Below are 14,309 nucleotides of genomic sequence, written 5' to 3'. Positions count from 1 at the left end.
TAACTGTGCAATATTCCGCAATATCAGCCCTCGTACAGCCTCCTCACCCTTCTTGACTTCATATTCAATTCTAAAAGCGACAAACAGGAAAAAATACATTTATTTTAAATCAGCTACAGTGATTTTGCATTATTTTAGTCAATCTGCTAAGCTTACTGACTTAAGATACATCCAAAATCATTCCCAACTCATTTTCTTCAAAATATTCATTCATTCATTTCCTTTTCGGCTTAGTCCCTTTATTAATCTGGGGTTGCCACAGCTGAATGAAGCGCCAGCAACTTCCCAGAATATGTTTTATGCAGCGGATGCCCTTCCAGCTGCAACCCATCGCTGGGGAACACCCATACACTCTCATTCACACACTACAGACAATGTAGCTTACTCAATTCACCTATACCGCATGTCTGGGGGAAACCAGAGCACCCGGAGGAAACCCACGCAAACTCGGGAAAACATGCAAACTCCACACTGAAACGCCAACTGACCCAGCGGAGGCTCGAACCAGCGACCTTCTTGCTGTTAGGCGACAGCACTACTGCGCCACTGCGTCATCCTTCCTTCAAAATATATAAAATTTCGTATTACATGGAATAATATGCAATATCTGAAATAAAAAAGATTTGAGATTACACAGTAGGCCTAAACAAAAAAAGCATATCTCAATCAAGTCAATGACTTTAAAAGGCCAGTCAACAAAATCAATGAATAGAAAATTTCTTGAAAATATTCTGGTGAATAAAAACTGTTTATTAAATTCATCTTTTTTTTTTAGCAGATCAACTCACAACTAAATTTAAATATCGTCAAGGCAAACTTTTGAGACAGAAAGCTTAAAGTAGTTTACAGTTCAAATAATTGCAGTAGTTTTAAGCTTGAAAGTGTTTGCATAGACAGATAAGTATAGGTTAGTATATTTTAGCATGGATTGGCATATTTCTTGCTTGCTTTAACAGGCTGTTAGCATGTTGCTAGCATGCTTCTATGAAATAGCATGTTGTTAGCATGATTTAAGTATGAACTAGCATGTTTCTTGTATGATTTTAGTATGAATTAGAATTTTAATAGTTTATAGTGTGGATTATAGTATATTGTTAGTATGGATAGGTGTATTGTTAGTATGTTTCTTGTGTGATTCTTGTATGGATTGGTATTTTGCTAGCATGTTTCAAGTATGGTAGTCTGAGTTAAATGAGCCCAGACTTATGTCTGTATGACATACTGGTGCAGAGTTATGAGGTAACAAACTTTTGTCCAATGTAAAGTCAATACATTTCTCTGGAAGTCTATAGAACAATTGCTAGAGTCCTGCAATTGGTTGCTAGGGTGTGGTTAGTAAGTTGAAAGTTCATCAGTGATTGGCAGATTGGCAGTCGGAGTTAAATGAGCCCAGTCTTAAGTCATTATGATAGTCTGTAGCAAAGTTATAAGGTCACAATAGTTGGTCCAATGTTCAGTCAATGGGACTTTTCTGAATTTTTCAGGTCAGTTTTCATAAAACTGTGAGTCAGATCAGTTGGAAAAGATACAGCAACTTAATTCAGAATAGTTTGGAGTTAGTTTGGTGGTTGTAGTATGAAGAGTATAGTAGGTGATGCGTTCCTAAAATATGATATGCGCTTCTCAGATCTCTGTCCATCTCAATATAGTGATTTTCTAGAATGACATCATCATGCTGCGAATTCACAAACGAATAAAGGACATACATTTTACTACAGTTTCACTGCCATGTAATGTTTCTGTTCTGACCAAATATTTCATGCACTTTCACTGCTATCATATTTTGATCAGTTTTTATGACACCATTTGCAAAACTAGATAGATGCTGTTCATCTTAACCAGTGTATGTATACCATGTATACGCAAGACCTCCTCCTCGTCACCAAATAAACAAGCGTTGCATATGGTAAAAGTCTTTAAAAAAAAAAAAAAGAGGTGAATCACAACGTTTTGCTCTGAAGATCCATATCTTGCTGAAAGAACAAGATCACTCACATCCGAGAGAGACACTCAGGAGAGCTGCAAGAGCTTCAGGATCAACAATTACTCTCTTCAGGAGTTCAAACAGCTGGAGAAAAAAAAAAGATGTAAACAATGTCCAGATAAATCCTGAGAGAGGCGAAGATGTATGTATTCCTCGGGGCTTATGGTGTATCCCTCACTTCCCATCAGCATCTGTGTGTCAAATACCAGGAATTAAAAGACAAATAAAAAAGACATAAAAATAATAAGACGGCAACGACAATATAATTTCCAAACACTGTAATAATGTTGTGTCTATGTACTAAACACCGTGTTTTATTTTGTGAGACACATTACACATATTGATCATATTCTAGTTTTTCATTTTTCTACAACTTGTCAAATTAAATTTATTAGAATTTTGTACATTTTTAAAGTCGAGTGAGCAAAAACTTTAAATATATCATTACAAAAATTAAATAATATTTAACTAATATATGATCCTTTTGTTGTGTGATTTAAAGCTGCTGTCACTCTAAAGTCAGCGTTTATTTCAGTTTATTTAAAATGTCCATTTAATTTATTTCAGATTGTTGAGGTATATTTTCAACTGAAACTCTCAGTAAACTGTTGGAGGGGCGTGGCTTAGCATATTTCATTCAAGCTGTCAAACTGACATCATCAGAGAAGGACTGCTGAGCAACAGCAAATGATTAAAGATGACCAAATCACTAGATGAATTGTTCACTTTAAGACCAATATGTGCGTTAGCAAAATAAAGATTGCAAATATAGATTGCATGCAGACTTTTAAGAACTAATATACTTACCCCATGTACCAATGAGTTCTCATTTTAAACAAAAAAATGTCTGTGAAAACAACAATAAAAAAGGTAAAGCAGCAACAGTAAAAGACTATTTAAACCAATATTTATTACTGTGTTATATACAGTAAATCACTGTAATTTAAGAAACAATACATAAACTAAATTTTTACTCTCTTGATATGAATAAATACAAATTGTTACAGTGAAAAAATAAATTTGTGGTGAAACAAAATAAAAAAATACTGTAATTTCTCGAGGCTGCACGGTGGCGCAGTGGGTAGCACGATCACCTCACAGCCAGATGATCATTGGTTTGAGGCTCGGCTGGGTCAGTTGGCGTTTCTGTATGAAGTTTGCATGTTCTTCCCGTGTTCGTGTGGGTTTCCTCTGGGTGCTCCGGTTCCCCTACAATCCAAATTGGGTAAGCTGAATTGTTCATAGTGTATGTGTGTGAATGAGTGTATGGGTGTTTCCCAGTGATGGGTTGCAGCTGGAAGGGCATCCACTGCGTAAAACATATGTTGGATAAGTTGGCAGATTATTCTGCTCTGGCGACACCATATTAATAAAGGGACTAAGCTGAAAAGAAAATAAATTAATATAATTTCTCAAACAAGTAGTGTCCCTAAAAATTGTTGATGTACTATAAAAGGTAGAACATAAAACCTTCAAAAATTTAACAAACACATACTTTAATATCTAAAGTAACAGGATGTAAATGCTGTATGTTTGTTAAATAATTGGATTTTAAATGTATAGTTCACCCAAAATGAAAATTCCAAATATGTAACATCTTCAGTCATATTCGGTTTATGGTTCGGTCTAACAAATGCTTGGTAGATTCCAGCATAACACTCATTGTGTTAGTTCGTCATATTAGTGGACAACAACTAATTAACAATACCACTAGGTTATTATAATACTATATTGGTATAATGCAATCAACAAATGGTTCACCTAAAAATGAATAATCTGTCATGAATAACTTATGTTCATGTAGTAGCAAGACATAAGAACTAATTTAAATATTGTGGATTTAGTTTAAGAGCTTTCTTATCCAACTTTAGATAACAAAAGCTATTATGTGTTTAAAGTCCAGAAATGAACCAAAGCCACTGTCAAATAGGTCCATGTGACATCAGTGGGTCAATCAGAATGTTATGATGCAACAAGAATTAGTCTTTTTTCCCCTCTTCTCTGCTGCTATCACACACTGCTGATGTATAACATGGTAATGCCTCGGTGTGCCACTTTATACGTCAGCACTCTCATGATGGAAGAGAAGAAAATGTTAAAAAGCATTATTATTATTATATATTTTTTTGCCCCAATAGTATTCTCATTGCATCAGGTAAGGGCCATTGCTGTCTATAGGATCAAAAAGCCCCTAAATTAACAATCAACTATGCCTTGAATTTTAATAATGGCTTAAAATAATGGTTTGGACTAAGAAAAGACTGTAACACGGGTGTCAGTGACAGAGTCAACTGAAGTTCGGATCCACTTGCAGGTTTATTCGAAGTCAGGCAAGCAATGGTCAACACAGGTGCAAACAGATGTATAAAGGCAGTCCAGAATCGTAGTCAAATGTATCAGGCGAGAGGTCAAAAGGCAGGCGGCAGACAGGGACAATAAGATAAACTAGGCTAAGGTCAAAACATGGGAAAACGCGTTGAATTGTCACTATACAGAAAACAAGACTCGGCCAGTAAGTTAGTGTGTGTGTGGCATGACTGAATATGTAGTCCATAAGTTGTAGTCCATGTGAATGTGAGATCCAGCGATCTTGGGAGTATGATCGCTGGTGATCGTGACAAAGACTCTCTGAAGAGAACGTCTTTCAGAAATGTTTGTGTACTCTCGAAAAAATTTTTTACATTTTTTTTACCGGCATCCAGCGTGGCACAAAGTGTAAATATTTTAACATTTTAATGATAATTTAATCATTATCATTTTAATTGGATTAGCATATATCATCTTATGTTTTATAAGAAACAATGACTAGGATTGAATCTGATGATTTACAGCATTTTTTTTTCAGTCTTTTATTTATTATCAAAGTTGCCTGCAAACTTCCAGGGTGTTGCTTGCTTGTGTGTAGTTCATTGGTAATCAATTTACCGAAAGAAGACTGAGTTTGTCAGTTTAAGCCTATTGCTCATGAACTAACTAGTCTTGTGTCTTCTACAGAGAGATCATGCCAGTCCACATTGAAATAGTGACTGCATGCAAGTCTTCAAATTTACACATTTCATTTACACATTTACTACATTTCAAGTATCTGAAACTGACTCAATCACAAACACATATTTGTGAGTACACTTGTCAAGGTTTTGGATCAGCTCAAACTGTTTTATCCAGCCGGATCTCACGAGGAAACGTAAGCATTTTACGTTTTTGTCAATTTAATTCATATACGAGTTCAGTCATACAAAAATGTATGATTTTTAAAAGTAGGCATGGCACCAAATCCCAGCCCTAAACCCAACTGTCTTTGGGGGATGAACAAATCACACAAAATTGTACGAAAAGATCATATGTTTTCATAAGAATTCGACACCAAATCCACTTGTGTTTTACCATTTTTTGTATGATAAAGTTCTGGCAATTACAGTTGCTGGTAATTTTCTGTAAAACTGAACAAAAAAAAGGTAACACTTTATTTTGATGGTCCATTTGAGTATAAGTAGACCGTCTGCTAAATATCTGTTGATACTGCTCCTTCAACAGACATTTAAGTGACTATAAGAAACTTTGCAAGTAATGTCAACTTACACTCAACCATAACCCTAACCCTCACCCCAATCTAACAGTCTACTTATAATCTATTGAGAATTAGTTGGCATGTAGATGCAATGTAACTTCAATTCAACAATTGGACCATTAAAATAAAGTGTGACCAAAACACTACTATGTGTCATACAGTTGTATTATGTTTATTACAGAAATAGGATGTAGTTCGGTTGACAGTAGGGTTTAAAAAAATTACTATAAACCTGTTTACAATATGTTTGATTTGTTAGAGTTATATACTGTAAACAAACCTCAGTTGTTAACTGTAAAATTAACAGATTATCAAAAAGTATCGGGTAAAGTGTTGCTCATTGAAACCTTATATTTTACGGTGAACTTCTGGCAACCACAGCTGCCGGTATTTTATTGTATATTACACCCGTTGTTTTTTACAAAACATAATCCTCACCAATATGTGTTTGGACATAATTTGTGTGAATTTGTTCATCCAAGCCCAAGATGCAGCAAAAGAGAACTCACTTCAGTGTTATGTGTGTGTGTGTGTGTGTGTGTGTGTGTGTGTGTGTGTGTGTGTGTGTGTGTGTGTGTGTGTGTGTGTGTGTGTGTGTGTGTGTGTGTGTGTGTGTGTTTGTCCCTTCAGTAATCAGTAATCCAAAAAATCTTCAAGCATTGTTGATTTTACATGGCTGAAATTCATCAGTGCATTTTTAATATTGATCTGAGAAATTGTTTTCTAGTTACATACCATGGTAAACAATACTGCTCCTGAAGAAGCATAAATAGGATGCCAAATTAGCTGTAGAGGAGAAATATTAGTGAAAATGTATTCTCATTTCTTTGAATATTAAAGATAAAATGTAAAATTAAAATTATTCCTGAAATGATAAATAGTTCAAATGTACTTACAAAATGTATATGAGGGAATAACGCTACAAGTCCAATACCAAACACCACTAAGCAGACGACAAAAATCAAACTTTGGCATGGAGTCATGTTGATCTGAAAAATGAGAAACATTTAGTATGATTTGAATCTAGATGGAAAGTTATTGCATTCATCAAATTAAAAACACAGTTACATACTAACCATCCTTTTAATCCAAACCTGTCTGAATGTTTTTCTTCTATTGAACCACTTGAGTAAAATGAATGTAAAGTTTCATCTTTGGCTGAACCATCCACTTGCTAAATAAATACTTACGTTGGTTTGGACGCTACAGGTGGCAACAACAAACTGCACCAGCTCAGTAATAGCCAGCAAGCAGATGACTTCTGCATTATAATAGGCATAGCTATAAAGATAAAGGGAAGATGTTTAATATACATTGAAACTGCTTAAAGTTTGTTGTCAGCATACAGAAGCAAAACACTTGAGACTGTACCTGGTCACCGTTCCTGTAATGTAAGAAAAAGATAGGGTCTGGAAAAAAGAGAGATTACATATTTAAATAAAAGTAGACTTTCATAACACGCAGGCTTGTTTCTGAGTATTAGCCTGCTGTTGTTCTAATATTCAAATATTAGCATCCGAGGTGACCAAAAAGACTCAAATCATTCTGATTGTTTTAATATCCAGCAGCTAGCTCTCTGCAACTCTCACATGGTCGCCCACTGAAGCCAACCTGGTCAGTACCTGGATGGGAGGCCACATGGGAAAGCTAGGGTGCTGCGGAAAGTGGTGTTAGTGAGACCAGCAGGGGGCGATCAACCTGCGGTCTGTGTGGGTACTATTGCCCCAGTATATTGATGGGCACTTTGTACTGCTAAGTGAGCGCCGTCTTTTGGATGAGACGTTAAACCGAGGTCCTGACTCACTGTAGTCATTAGAAAATCCTAGAATGTCCTTCTAAAAAGAGAAAGGGTTTAACCGGGCATCCTGGCCAAATTTGCCCACTGGCCTCTGTCCCCATATCATAATTGGCTTCATCACATTGTGTCCTCTCCACCAATCAAGTTGGTGTGTGGTGTGACGTCTAGCGCAATATGGCTGCCGTCGCATCATCCAGGTGGATGCTGCACACTGGTAGTGGATGATGATATTCCCCCCAAAAATGTGTAAAGTATTTTGAGAGTCCAGAAAAGCGCTATATAAATGTAAGGAATTATCATTATTATTATTTATATTATTATTAATACTCACAAAGATTGTGAAGACAATAAGATTCCAAGGGAACCGCCTCCTGAAGAGAAGTAGAGAAGCTTTTTTGAGATTTGGGTTGTTGAAAAATTGTAACATATCATAAATAAAAGATTTATATTATATTATCACAGAGCTTCACGGCAGAAGTATGAGATCAGACATATAACACAAAACACTACACTATTGAGAGAAAAAAGACAATCAAAACAATTCATATTAGAAATAGTTGACAATGCATTACAACATATAAAGATTAATCAACTTAATTTTAACATTAAATACTAACATGCTAAATTCTACAGTATTTGACATTCTTTAAATATTGAATTGTACTTACTATGTTGCCCAGAACAAGTCATAGTTGGTCTGAACAAATTCTTTAACAGGTTCACTATAAAATAGACTAGACAAATTTGTTGCTAAACTTAAATAAAAACATTATAAAAGTTTGTTAAACACGCACACACGCATGCTCTCTCTCTCTCTCTCTCTCACTCACCAGTAAATGCAAACAACCACGAAGGAAACTGTGACAGAAAGCTGGATCATCAAGGAAATGTACATCTAAAGAAAAACTGTTTTATTATTCAATTCCTCCATTTTGTTCACACTACAGTTTCTAAAGTAGGATCACTAATGATACTAACGCAACAATACCTTTAGGATAAAGATTCTCCTGATGTTTTGGTCATCGGAGCTGATTTCTGTAGGCATCTCACCATCTCCAGGTGGATCAACTCCACCGTAACTAGGCCTTCCACCTTCTAAACAAATGAAAATATTTAACATGTTGATTTGAGGAGCTTTAAAACTTTTAGACCCCCAAATCTTCCAAATCTCAACAGGTATTTTAACACACTTTGTGCATATCAGTAAGCTTTTAAAATAAAGGAATAGTTCGCCTAAAACTGACAATTATGTCATCATTTACTCACCCTTCACTTGTCACAAACCTGTTTGAGTTTCTTTCTTCTGTTGAACACAAAGAACGCTATTTTGAAAAAGGTTGGAAACTGGTCCCATTTGACTTCCAGTATTTGACTATAGACTACAGCGAGAGAACGAGGTGTATATTTATAGATAAATTGTTATAACACCTGCTTATTTGCAGTTCAATGATATAGATAACCTTGTGTAACCTGTATGTCACAGAGGAGCAGTCAGGTTTTCTCGGCGTTCACCTCATCAGCACAGCTGTTTCCTCCAGCAAATAATGTAAGTCCTAATGAACATTTCGCTATTTTTATTTCAAAATGAACTACAGATATAAAACACTTTACAGTTTGTGTGGCATTAACTATACCATACAGTCTTGCACAGAAAGGATTAAACACAGTGACAGAGAAAGAAACATCAAGTGTTGTCTAGTATTAAAAAAAAATACGTCTTATTTATTATTATTATTATTATTATTCAGATCGTGAAATATGTGAATTAGCCAGCAAGTTTAAAATATATTTGTATGTCATTTAATTACAAAAATGGCATTTTATTTATTTAATACATGGAAACAAAAATGCACTCGAATATAGAAAGTGTTTTTTACTACAGTAAACAGGTGGGTTGAGCCTATTTGGCTTATTTGGAATACTAGTATACAACCCATTTTAAACAAACATTTTTTGTTTTACTATTAAATTATAAATGTATTATTAAGCATATATATATATATATATATATATATATATATATATATATTTTTTTTTTTTACTTATAAGGAGCTGAGCCCCCTAAAATGAAAATCCTAAAATTGCCCCTGGGTGTAACAACAGTAACTAAGGAGGGTGGGGATTAGCGAAGTGTCAATTGTCAATACGAACACCAGACGATTCATATTCTCAACTCTTGAGTCAACTCTATTTTGAGAATCAGTAGTTTTAAACACGGTGGACTTTCAGATTTAAACCTGATGTTTTCATTCACTTACAGGTGTCACACTGCATGGAAGGTCATTTTTAAAAACCCAACAGGGACTCTTTAATAATGATTTTTTTCACGTAAAATAAAAATCAATCATATTGAACTCCTACAATGTATTGTTTACTATTCCTACAAAAGTACACATGGTTTTGTGGACCAGGGTCACATACGTCTACATCAGGAATTCGTCATGGACATCTGACAACATAATGGCATCCAAAAGTGTGTGCTACGTAACTTGGGAGAGGGAGTAATTCATCTGGCCGTTACATATCAAGCACTGACTTACTGTAACTAGAGAGTTTACTGAATGTAAATGACATCACAAGCCACTTTAAAAGATGAAAACAAATGTGCAATTTATTTTAGTGGATTAATTTGTAAAAGATTATGATGGAAGCTGTAAAATATGGTAGCATAAAAACATGCGCATAAAACATGACAAAGCCTTACTTTACTTACTAGCCTTGATAGATAAAGTAATTATAGTTAATTAGATAAACAATTGCATTAAACAGATAAAACCAGAAGGGTGAAGAGAGCATATTTAAGAACTTACAGTCATTCATATCAAGCACAGACAACAAAAACTATTGCTTCTACTTAATCAGCAATTATGATAAATATAAGTGATCAAATCATAAAACACAATAAAGAAATATATTAATAAAAAAAAAACACTTACCTTTCCCTGAGTCATGGTCACAGTTCTGAACGAAACTCTTCTTGAGAAAATATTGGGTGTCTGTTACGTGCTGTACAGTACAAGAGTCTGTGTATAGCATATCTGGGATGCTAAACATAGACGGTGATGATGCTGTACTGCGGAAATGAAGCTCAAAGCCCCTCCCTCACTCTAAAAGGCACACTCTAGCAACATGCAGGTTTTAAAACGCCATTGACTGAGGCTTGGACTGTACCAATTAAACTGGTTGAAGGAGGGGGGGTGGGGGGGGGTGGTAGACTATCCCGATATGATGAGCATTACGTTGTGCATCAATCGTGCAACTTTTGTCCAGACACCAGAGACATCCAGAGGTTTTCTTAAGCACTAAAACACAATGTTGAAAATGTAGCCGACTTACTCCCAACAGAAAATGAAGAAAGTGGTTAAGTTATTAATATTTTATGAATAAATGTAAAAAGTAGTACCTCTCTCTCTCTTTCTCTCTCTCTCAACTTTAAATAAAAATATGCATTTTGTATTTATATGTTATAATAATAACTTAACGATTGATAATGTCAAAAACTGAATTTGTTATATTTTAAATGATTGCAAAAGTGCTTACAAAACCTGTCTGGTATGCAATACAGCTAATATAACAGATTTATAAAAAACGTATTAGTATTTTGGTGCTGCATTGTGATTCTTAAACATTTTTTTTTAATTTGTCATCAAAATCTGCTTTATAATTTATTGTTACATTGAGTGTCATCCGCTGCATAAATCATATGCCAGAGTAAACGGTGGTTCAATCCACTGTGGTGATCCTTTAAAAGTTGGGGGCTAAGCTGAAGAATAGTGAGTGAGTGTTACACCAAGTGGTATTATTGTCTTCTCTAAAATAAAGCACATTTTCAGGAATAAGCAGGGCACAGTCAAATGTACAAAAACTTCTGTTTGAGTTTACTTTTATTAATACTTAATGAAAAATTGAATAGATAAAAAAAATCTATGTATGCAAGTTTAATTTATAAAAATTTGTTTACTTGTAATACACTTGAAAACTGAATTTTACAGTTATTAGCCTCCTCTTGTTGGTCTCCCTACAGTTTGTCACATCAAATTATTATATTTTAATAATTATTATATAATAGTTATTACATTCCAATAATTATATTAAATCAATCTTGACGACTAGTGTTAAATATAAAATAAAATGATCTGTAATGTTACACAATAGCAATATTTTATTTGAAAACTTTTTAAAGGTCAGCGCAATAGCCTAGTGGTTAGTGTGCTGACATGTGGTGCAGTAGCACCTCAGGGTGTCCTGAGTTCGAATCCCGGCTCGAGAACATTTCCCATCCCTACCCCCTCTCCCCCACTTTGCTTTCTGTCTGAAATATTGTCCCATCAACTAAATGAAGGCAAAATGGCTAAAAACAAATCTTTAAAAAAACATTTTAAAGCATTTAACCAGAAAAATTGCAACAAGATGTTTACCCAAATAATGCAGCTCTATTAAAAGTAGATAAAACGCAGATCAAAATGTTTCCTTTTAAGCTATTTATTCACTATAATGATTTAAATACAAATAACAGTGATGTGCAGTTACAATAACAGGAACTCTGTGTCATCATATTCAGCTGAAATTAACACAATATCATGTTGATACTTGTTTTCTTTGGAATACTAATGGATTACAACAAGCACAATTACAATGTTAATCACCAAAATAATGCTTTAATTGAGATGAATGAAATGACTAATGGATGTGCCCTCCGCAACCAGCATGTTTGGTTTTTCAGAACTCATTTACATCTGAATTGTTCCTCGAACCCATAAGAATAACTTAAATGGATAAATCACCCAAAACCATCAAATTACCTCATCATTAACTCTCCCTCATCTGGTTATAAAACGTTCAGAGATTCTTTCTTCTGTAGAACACAAAAGATATTTAGTAGAATGCTGAAACACATGGACTTCCATAGAAGTAATTATGTAAGTCAATGGGTATCAGCATTTTTAAAATATCTTCTTTTGTGTTCTACGAGGTCCAAAAAGGTTTTAAATATGTTTTGGGTGAACTACCCCTTTAAATGCAGCCAAATATTTATCATAATGTATCACCAAAACTACAACCCAGTCTTATAATATTACATATTAGACGAAACTTTTAAATTCCACTTAAAGGTGGTGTCAGTTTTCCTGTGGAAAAACTGAACAGACATTTATCTGTGAATGCCTAATTTAACAATGGCACAACAGTTTGGCATTCAGACTGAACACATTAAATGGTCCACAGTGCAAGTACAGACTACAGAGCCTAACAACTCAAACGGTTTAAAATCAATAAATAGCCCAATTATAAATATGTAAAATATCAGTGTCTTTCAAAAAAAAAGGCAGCTCAGCTGATGATTTTATATGTTTACTAAAGCTAGCAGCAGACAAATTTTTAAGCTAAATGTACTGTCAGGTAATTATTAGCTCTGTTTAAAGCCACAAAACTTCAGAAGGTTTAGATGTGACCTCTCAGATTACAGATTGTCATTTTAGAAACACCAGCTGCCTACCGCTTCACTTATAGACCTAACAAAACAAAACAAAGCTGAAATGTGTAGCTTGTTGTAGTGCGCTTGTTTAGTTTTCATACTAAGTATGTTGTTTCGGCTGTGGAGGGAGACCTGGAGAAAAAAGCTTCAGATACCAAACCTTATAGGTCACGTACCATCCCAATAGCCCACAAGAAGTCCCTAGAATCTTGTCAATAATATCGTGGAAATACACTGACGTGCATCCGAACATCCATATCCAGATGACCACAATCACATTAAGAGCTAGATAAAGACAATCAAGAAGAGTGTTTCTGTAAACAGGCTGTATGTGTAACATGGGCACCATTTCCTCCATGATAACAAGTGAAGAGTAGCTCAAGATGAACGAGTGTCCTGATATGTCAAAACCGTCCCAGAAGAAGCCAGCTTTCCTGCATGCCGCCTTTGTGTCAAATTCACCACGAATAACTACCATGGTTTTGGACTCATAGCATGAACCTGTAATGTCTTCAATGTAGAAAAAGGTCTCAGTGCAGATGTACCAAACGAGGGTTGCCACCAGTAGTGACATCAGCCGCCTCAAAGCAAACATGTGGCTTTTGATGTAAAAGTTGGAGTAAGCTATGAAAGGCAGAAGCAAAACAATGGTCCATCCCCAAGAAACCTTCACAAAATAACTGAAAGTAAAAAAAAAGAAAAGAAGTAAAAACATGAAAGGACTTTTGAGTCAAACATCAATGTCATAAGTAGTTGTCAATGACATTTTAGATTGTATTACTAAGTATTATTACACATTTATATAGAACACATTTATATAACACATTTTTACTAAAATAATTTAGTTTTACATAATAATTAGTCAGTTCTAGCTAGGTATTAGACTTGTACTCACAGATTTAAAACATTTCTACTGTCACTGAAGTAGCTCTCCGGCACGAGCTGCGCATTTTTCAAAACCGAGCCTGCTAACGAAATACAAAAGAATAAATGTGGTAAATAAGTACGGGTATAAGGCTGTCTCCAAAGACAAACCAAATTGTCCACTAAGCTGCCTACAACAGCAGCAGCCATGTTGTTCTGTGTGCTGTGTTGTGAGTGTGTAAATATGAATGCGGAAACAGAAACCACGACGCTCAATTCTTCAATGGTGGCACGTTGTTTAATATTCATGAGCAAACCTTCGCCATTGGAGAATATTCAAGCAACGTCAGCGTCCTCTTATTATTATTAATGAGCAAAACCTTCGCCCTAGTATTAACAGTAGACTAGTATGAGTTGCGTAATATTTCACAATCGAGAATCAGGTGAGTTGTTGCTTTGGGGTCGCCATCACAAATAGGAGTGTGTATTCAAATCTTTGTATCACAAAACGAGCATAATAAACGACAACAAGATAAAATATTGGTTAAATCAAATGTGAAAGAATATGTTTAAAAGTTTTATGATATCAAATACAAATTTAAAAACACAAGATACGTTTTGT

General features: G+C 34.9%; 2 protein-coding genes across 4 annotated transcripts; both read right to left on the bottom strand.

The window, feature by feature from the left end:
• Positions 1–771: 771 nt before the first annotated feature.
• Positions 772–10,387, bottom strand: LOC130217156 (protein lifeguard 2-like). 3 transcript variants are annotated; one of them, XR_008835857.1, is made up of 11 exons: positions 10,287–10,387; positions 8,339–8,445; positions 8,181–8,245; positions 7,682–7,721; positions 6,924–6,961; positions 6,743–6,833; positions 6,449–6,541; positions 6,288–6,338; positions 3,032–3,193; positions 2,792–2,831; positions 772–2,175 (listed from the first exon to the last, which is right to left on the bottom strand). XR_008835857.1 is itself a non-coding variant. In XM_056449200.1 (11 exons), the coding sequence occupies exons 1-9, from the start codon at positions 10,384–10,386 to the stop codon at positions 3,080–3,082; spliced, it is 699 nt and encodes a 232-aa protein (XP_056305175.1). In that variant the 5' UTR covers position 10,387; the 3' UTR covers positions 772–2,175; positions 2,792–2,831; position 3,079. The 3 variants fall into 3 exon arrangements, 2 of the variants coding, with proteins under 2 accessions (XP_056305175.1, XP_056305177.1); XM_056449200.1 differs by having other exon boundaries at positions 3,079–3,193; XM_056449202.1 differs by lacking the exon at positions 3,032–3,193.
• A 1,429-nt stretch (positions 10,388–11,816) lies between these two features.
• fitm2 (fat storage inducing transmembrane protein 2) lies at positions 11,817–13,949 on the bottom strand. Its single transcript, XM_056449199.1, has 2 exons — positions 13,719–13,949; positions 11,817–13,503 (listed from the first exon to the last, which is right to left on the bottom strand). The coding sequence occupies exons 1-2, from the start codon at positions 13,895–13,897 to the stop codon at positions 12,924–12,926; spliced, it is 759 nt and encodes a 252-aa protein (XP_056305174.1). The 5' UTR covers positions 13,898–13,949; the 3' UTR covers positions 11,817–12,923.
• Positions 13,950–14,309: the final 360 nt, after the last annotated feature.

The sequence above is a fragment of the Danio aesculapii genome, chromosome 23 (genome assembly GCF_903798145.1).
Source record: "Danio aesculapii chromosome 23, fDanAes4.1, whole genome shotgun sequence".
NCBI classification, from domain to species: Eukaryota; Metazoa; Chordata; class Actinopteri; order Cypriniformes; family Danionidae; genus Danio; species Danio aesculapii.
Note: the sequence above shows the minus strand (reverse complement) of the source record. Positions and strands in the feature narration are given on the sequence as shown.

Bases quoted from the DNA above. Each gene is read 5' to 3' on its own strand.
- fitm2 (XM_056449199.1), bottom strand. From the start codon at position 13,897: ATGGCTGCTGCTGTTGTAGGCAGCTTAGTGGACAATTTGGTTTGTCTT. The intron at 13,504-13,718 runs GTGAGTACAAGT...TTTTACTTTCAG, and splicing joins AGTAGAAATGTTTTAAATCT to TTATTTTGTGAAGGTTTCTT.
- LOC130217156 (XM_056449200.1), bottom strand. From the start codon at position 10,386: ATGCTATACACAGACTCTTGTACTGTACAGCACGTAACAGACACCCAA. The intron at 6,834-6,923 runs GTACAGTCTCAA...TTATCTTTATAG, and splicing joins ATTACAGGAACGGTGACCAG to CTATGCCTATTATAATGCAG. The intron at 6,339-6,448 runs GTAAGTACATTT...TCTCCTCTACAG, and splicing joins TATTCCCTCATATACATTTT to CTAATTTGGCATCCTATTTA.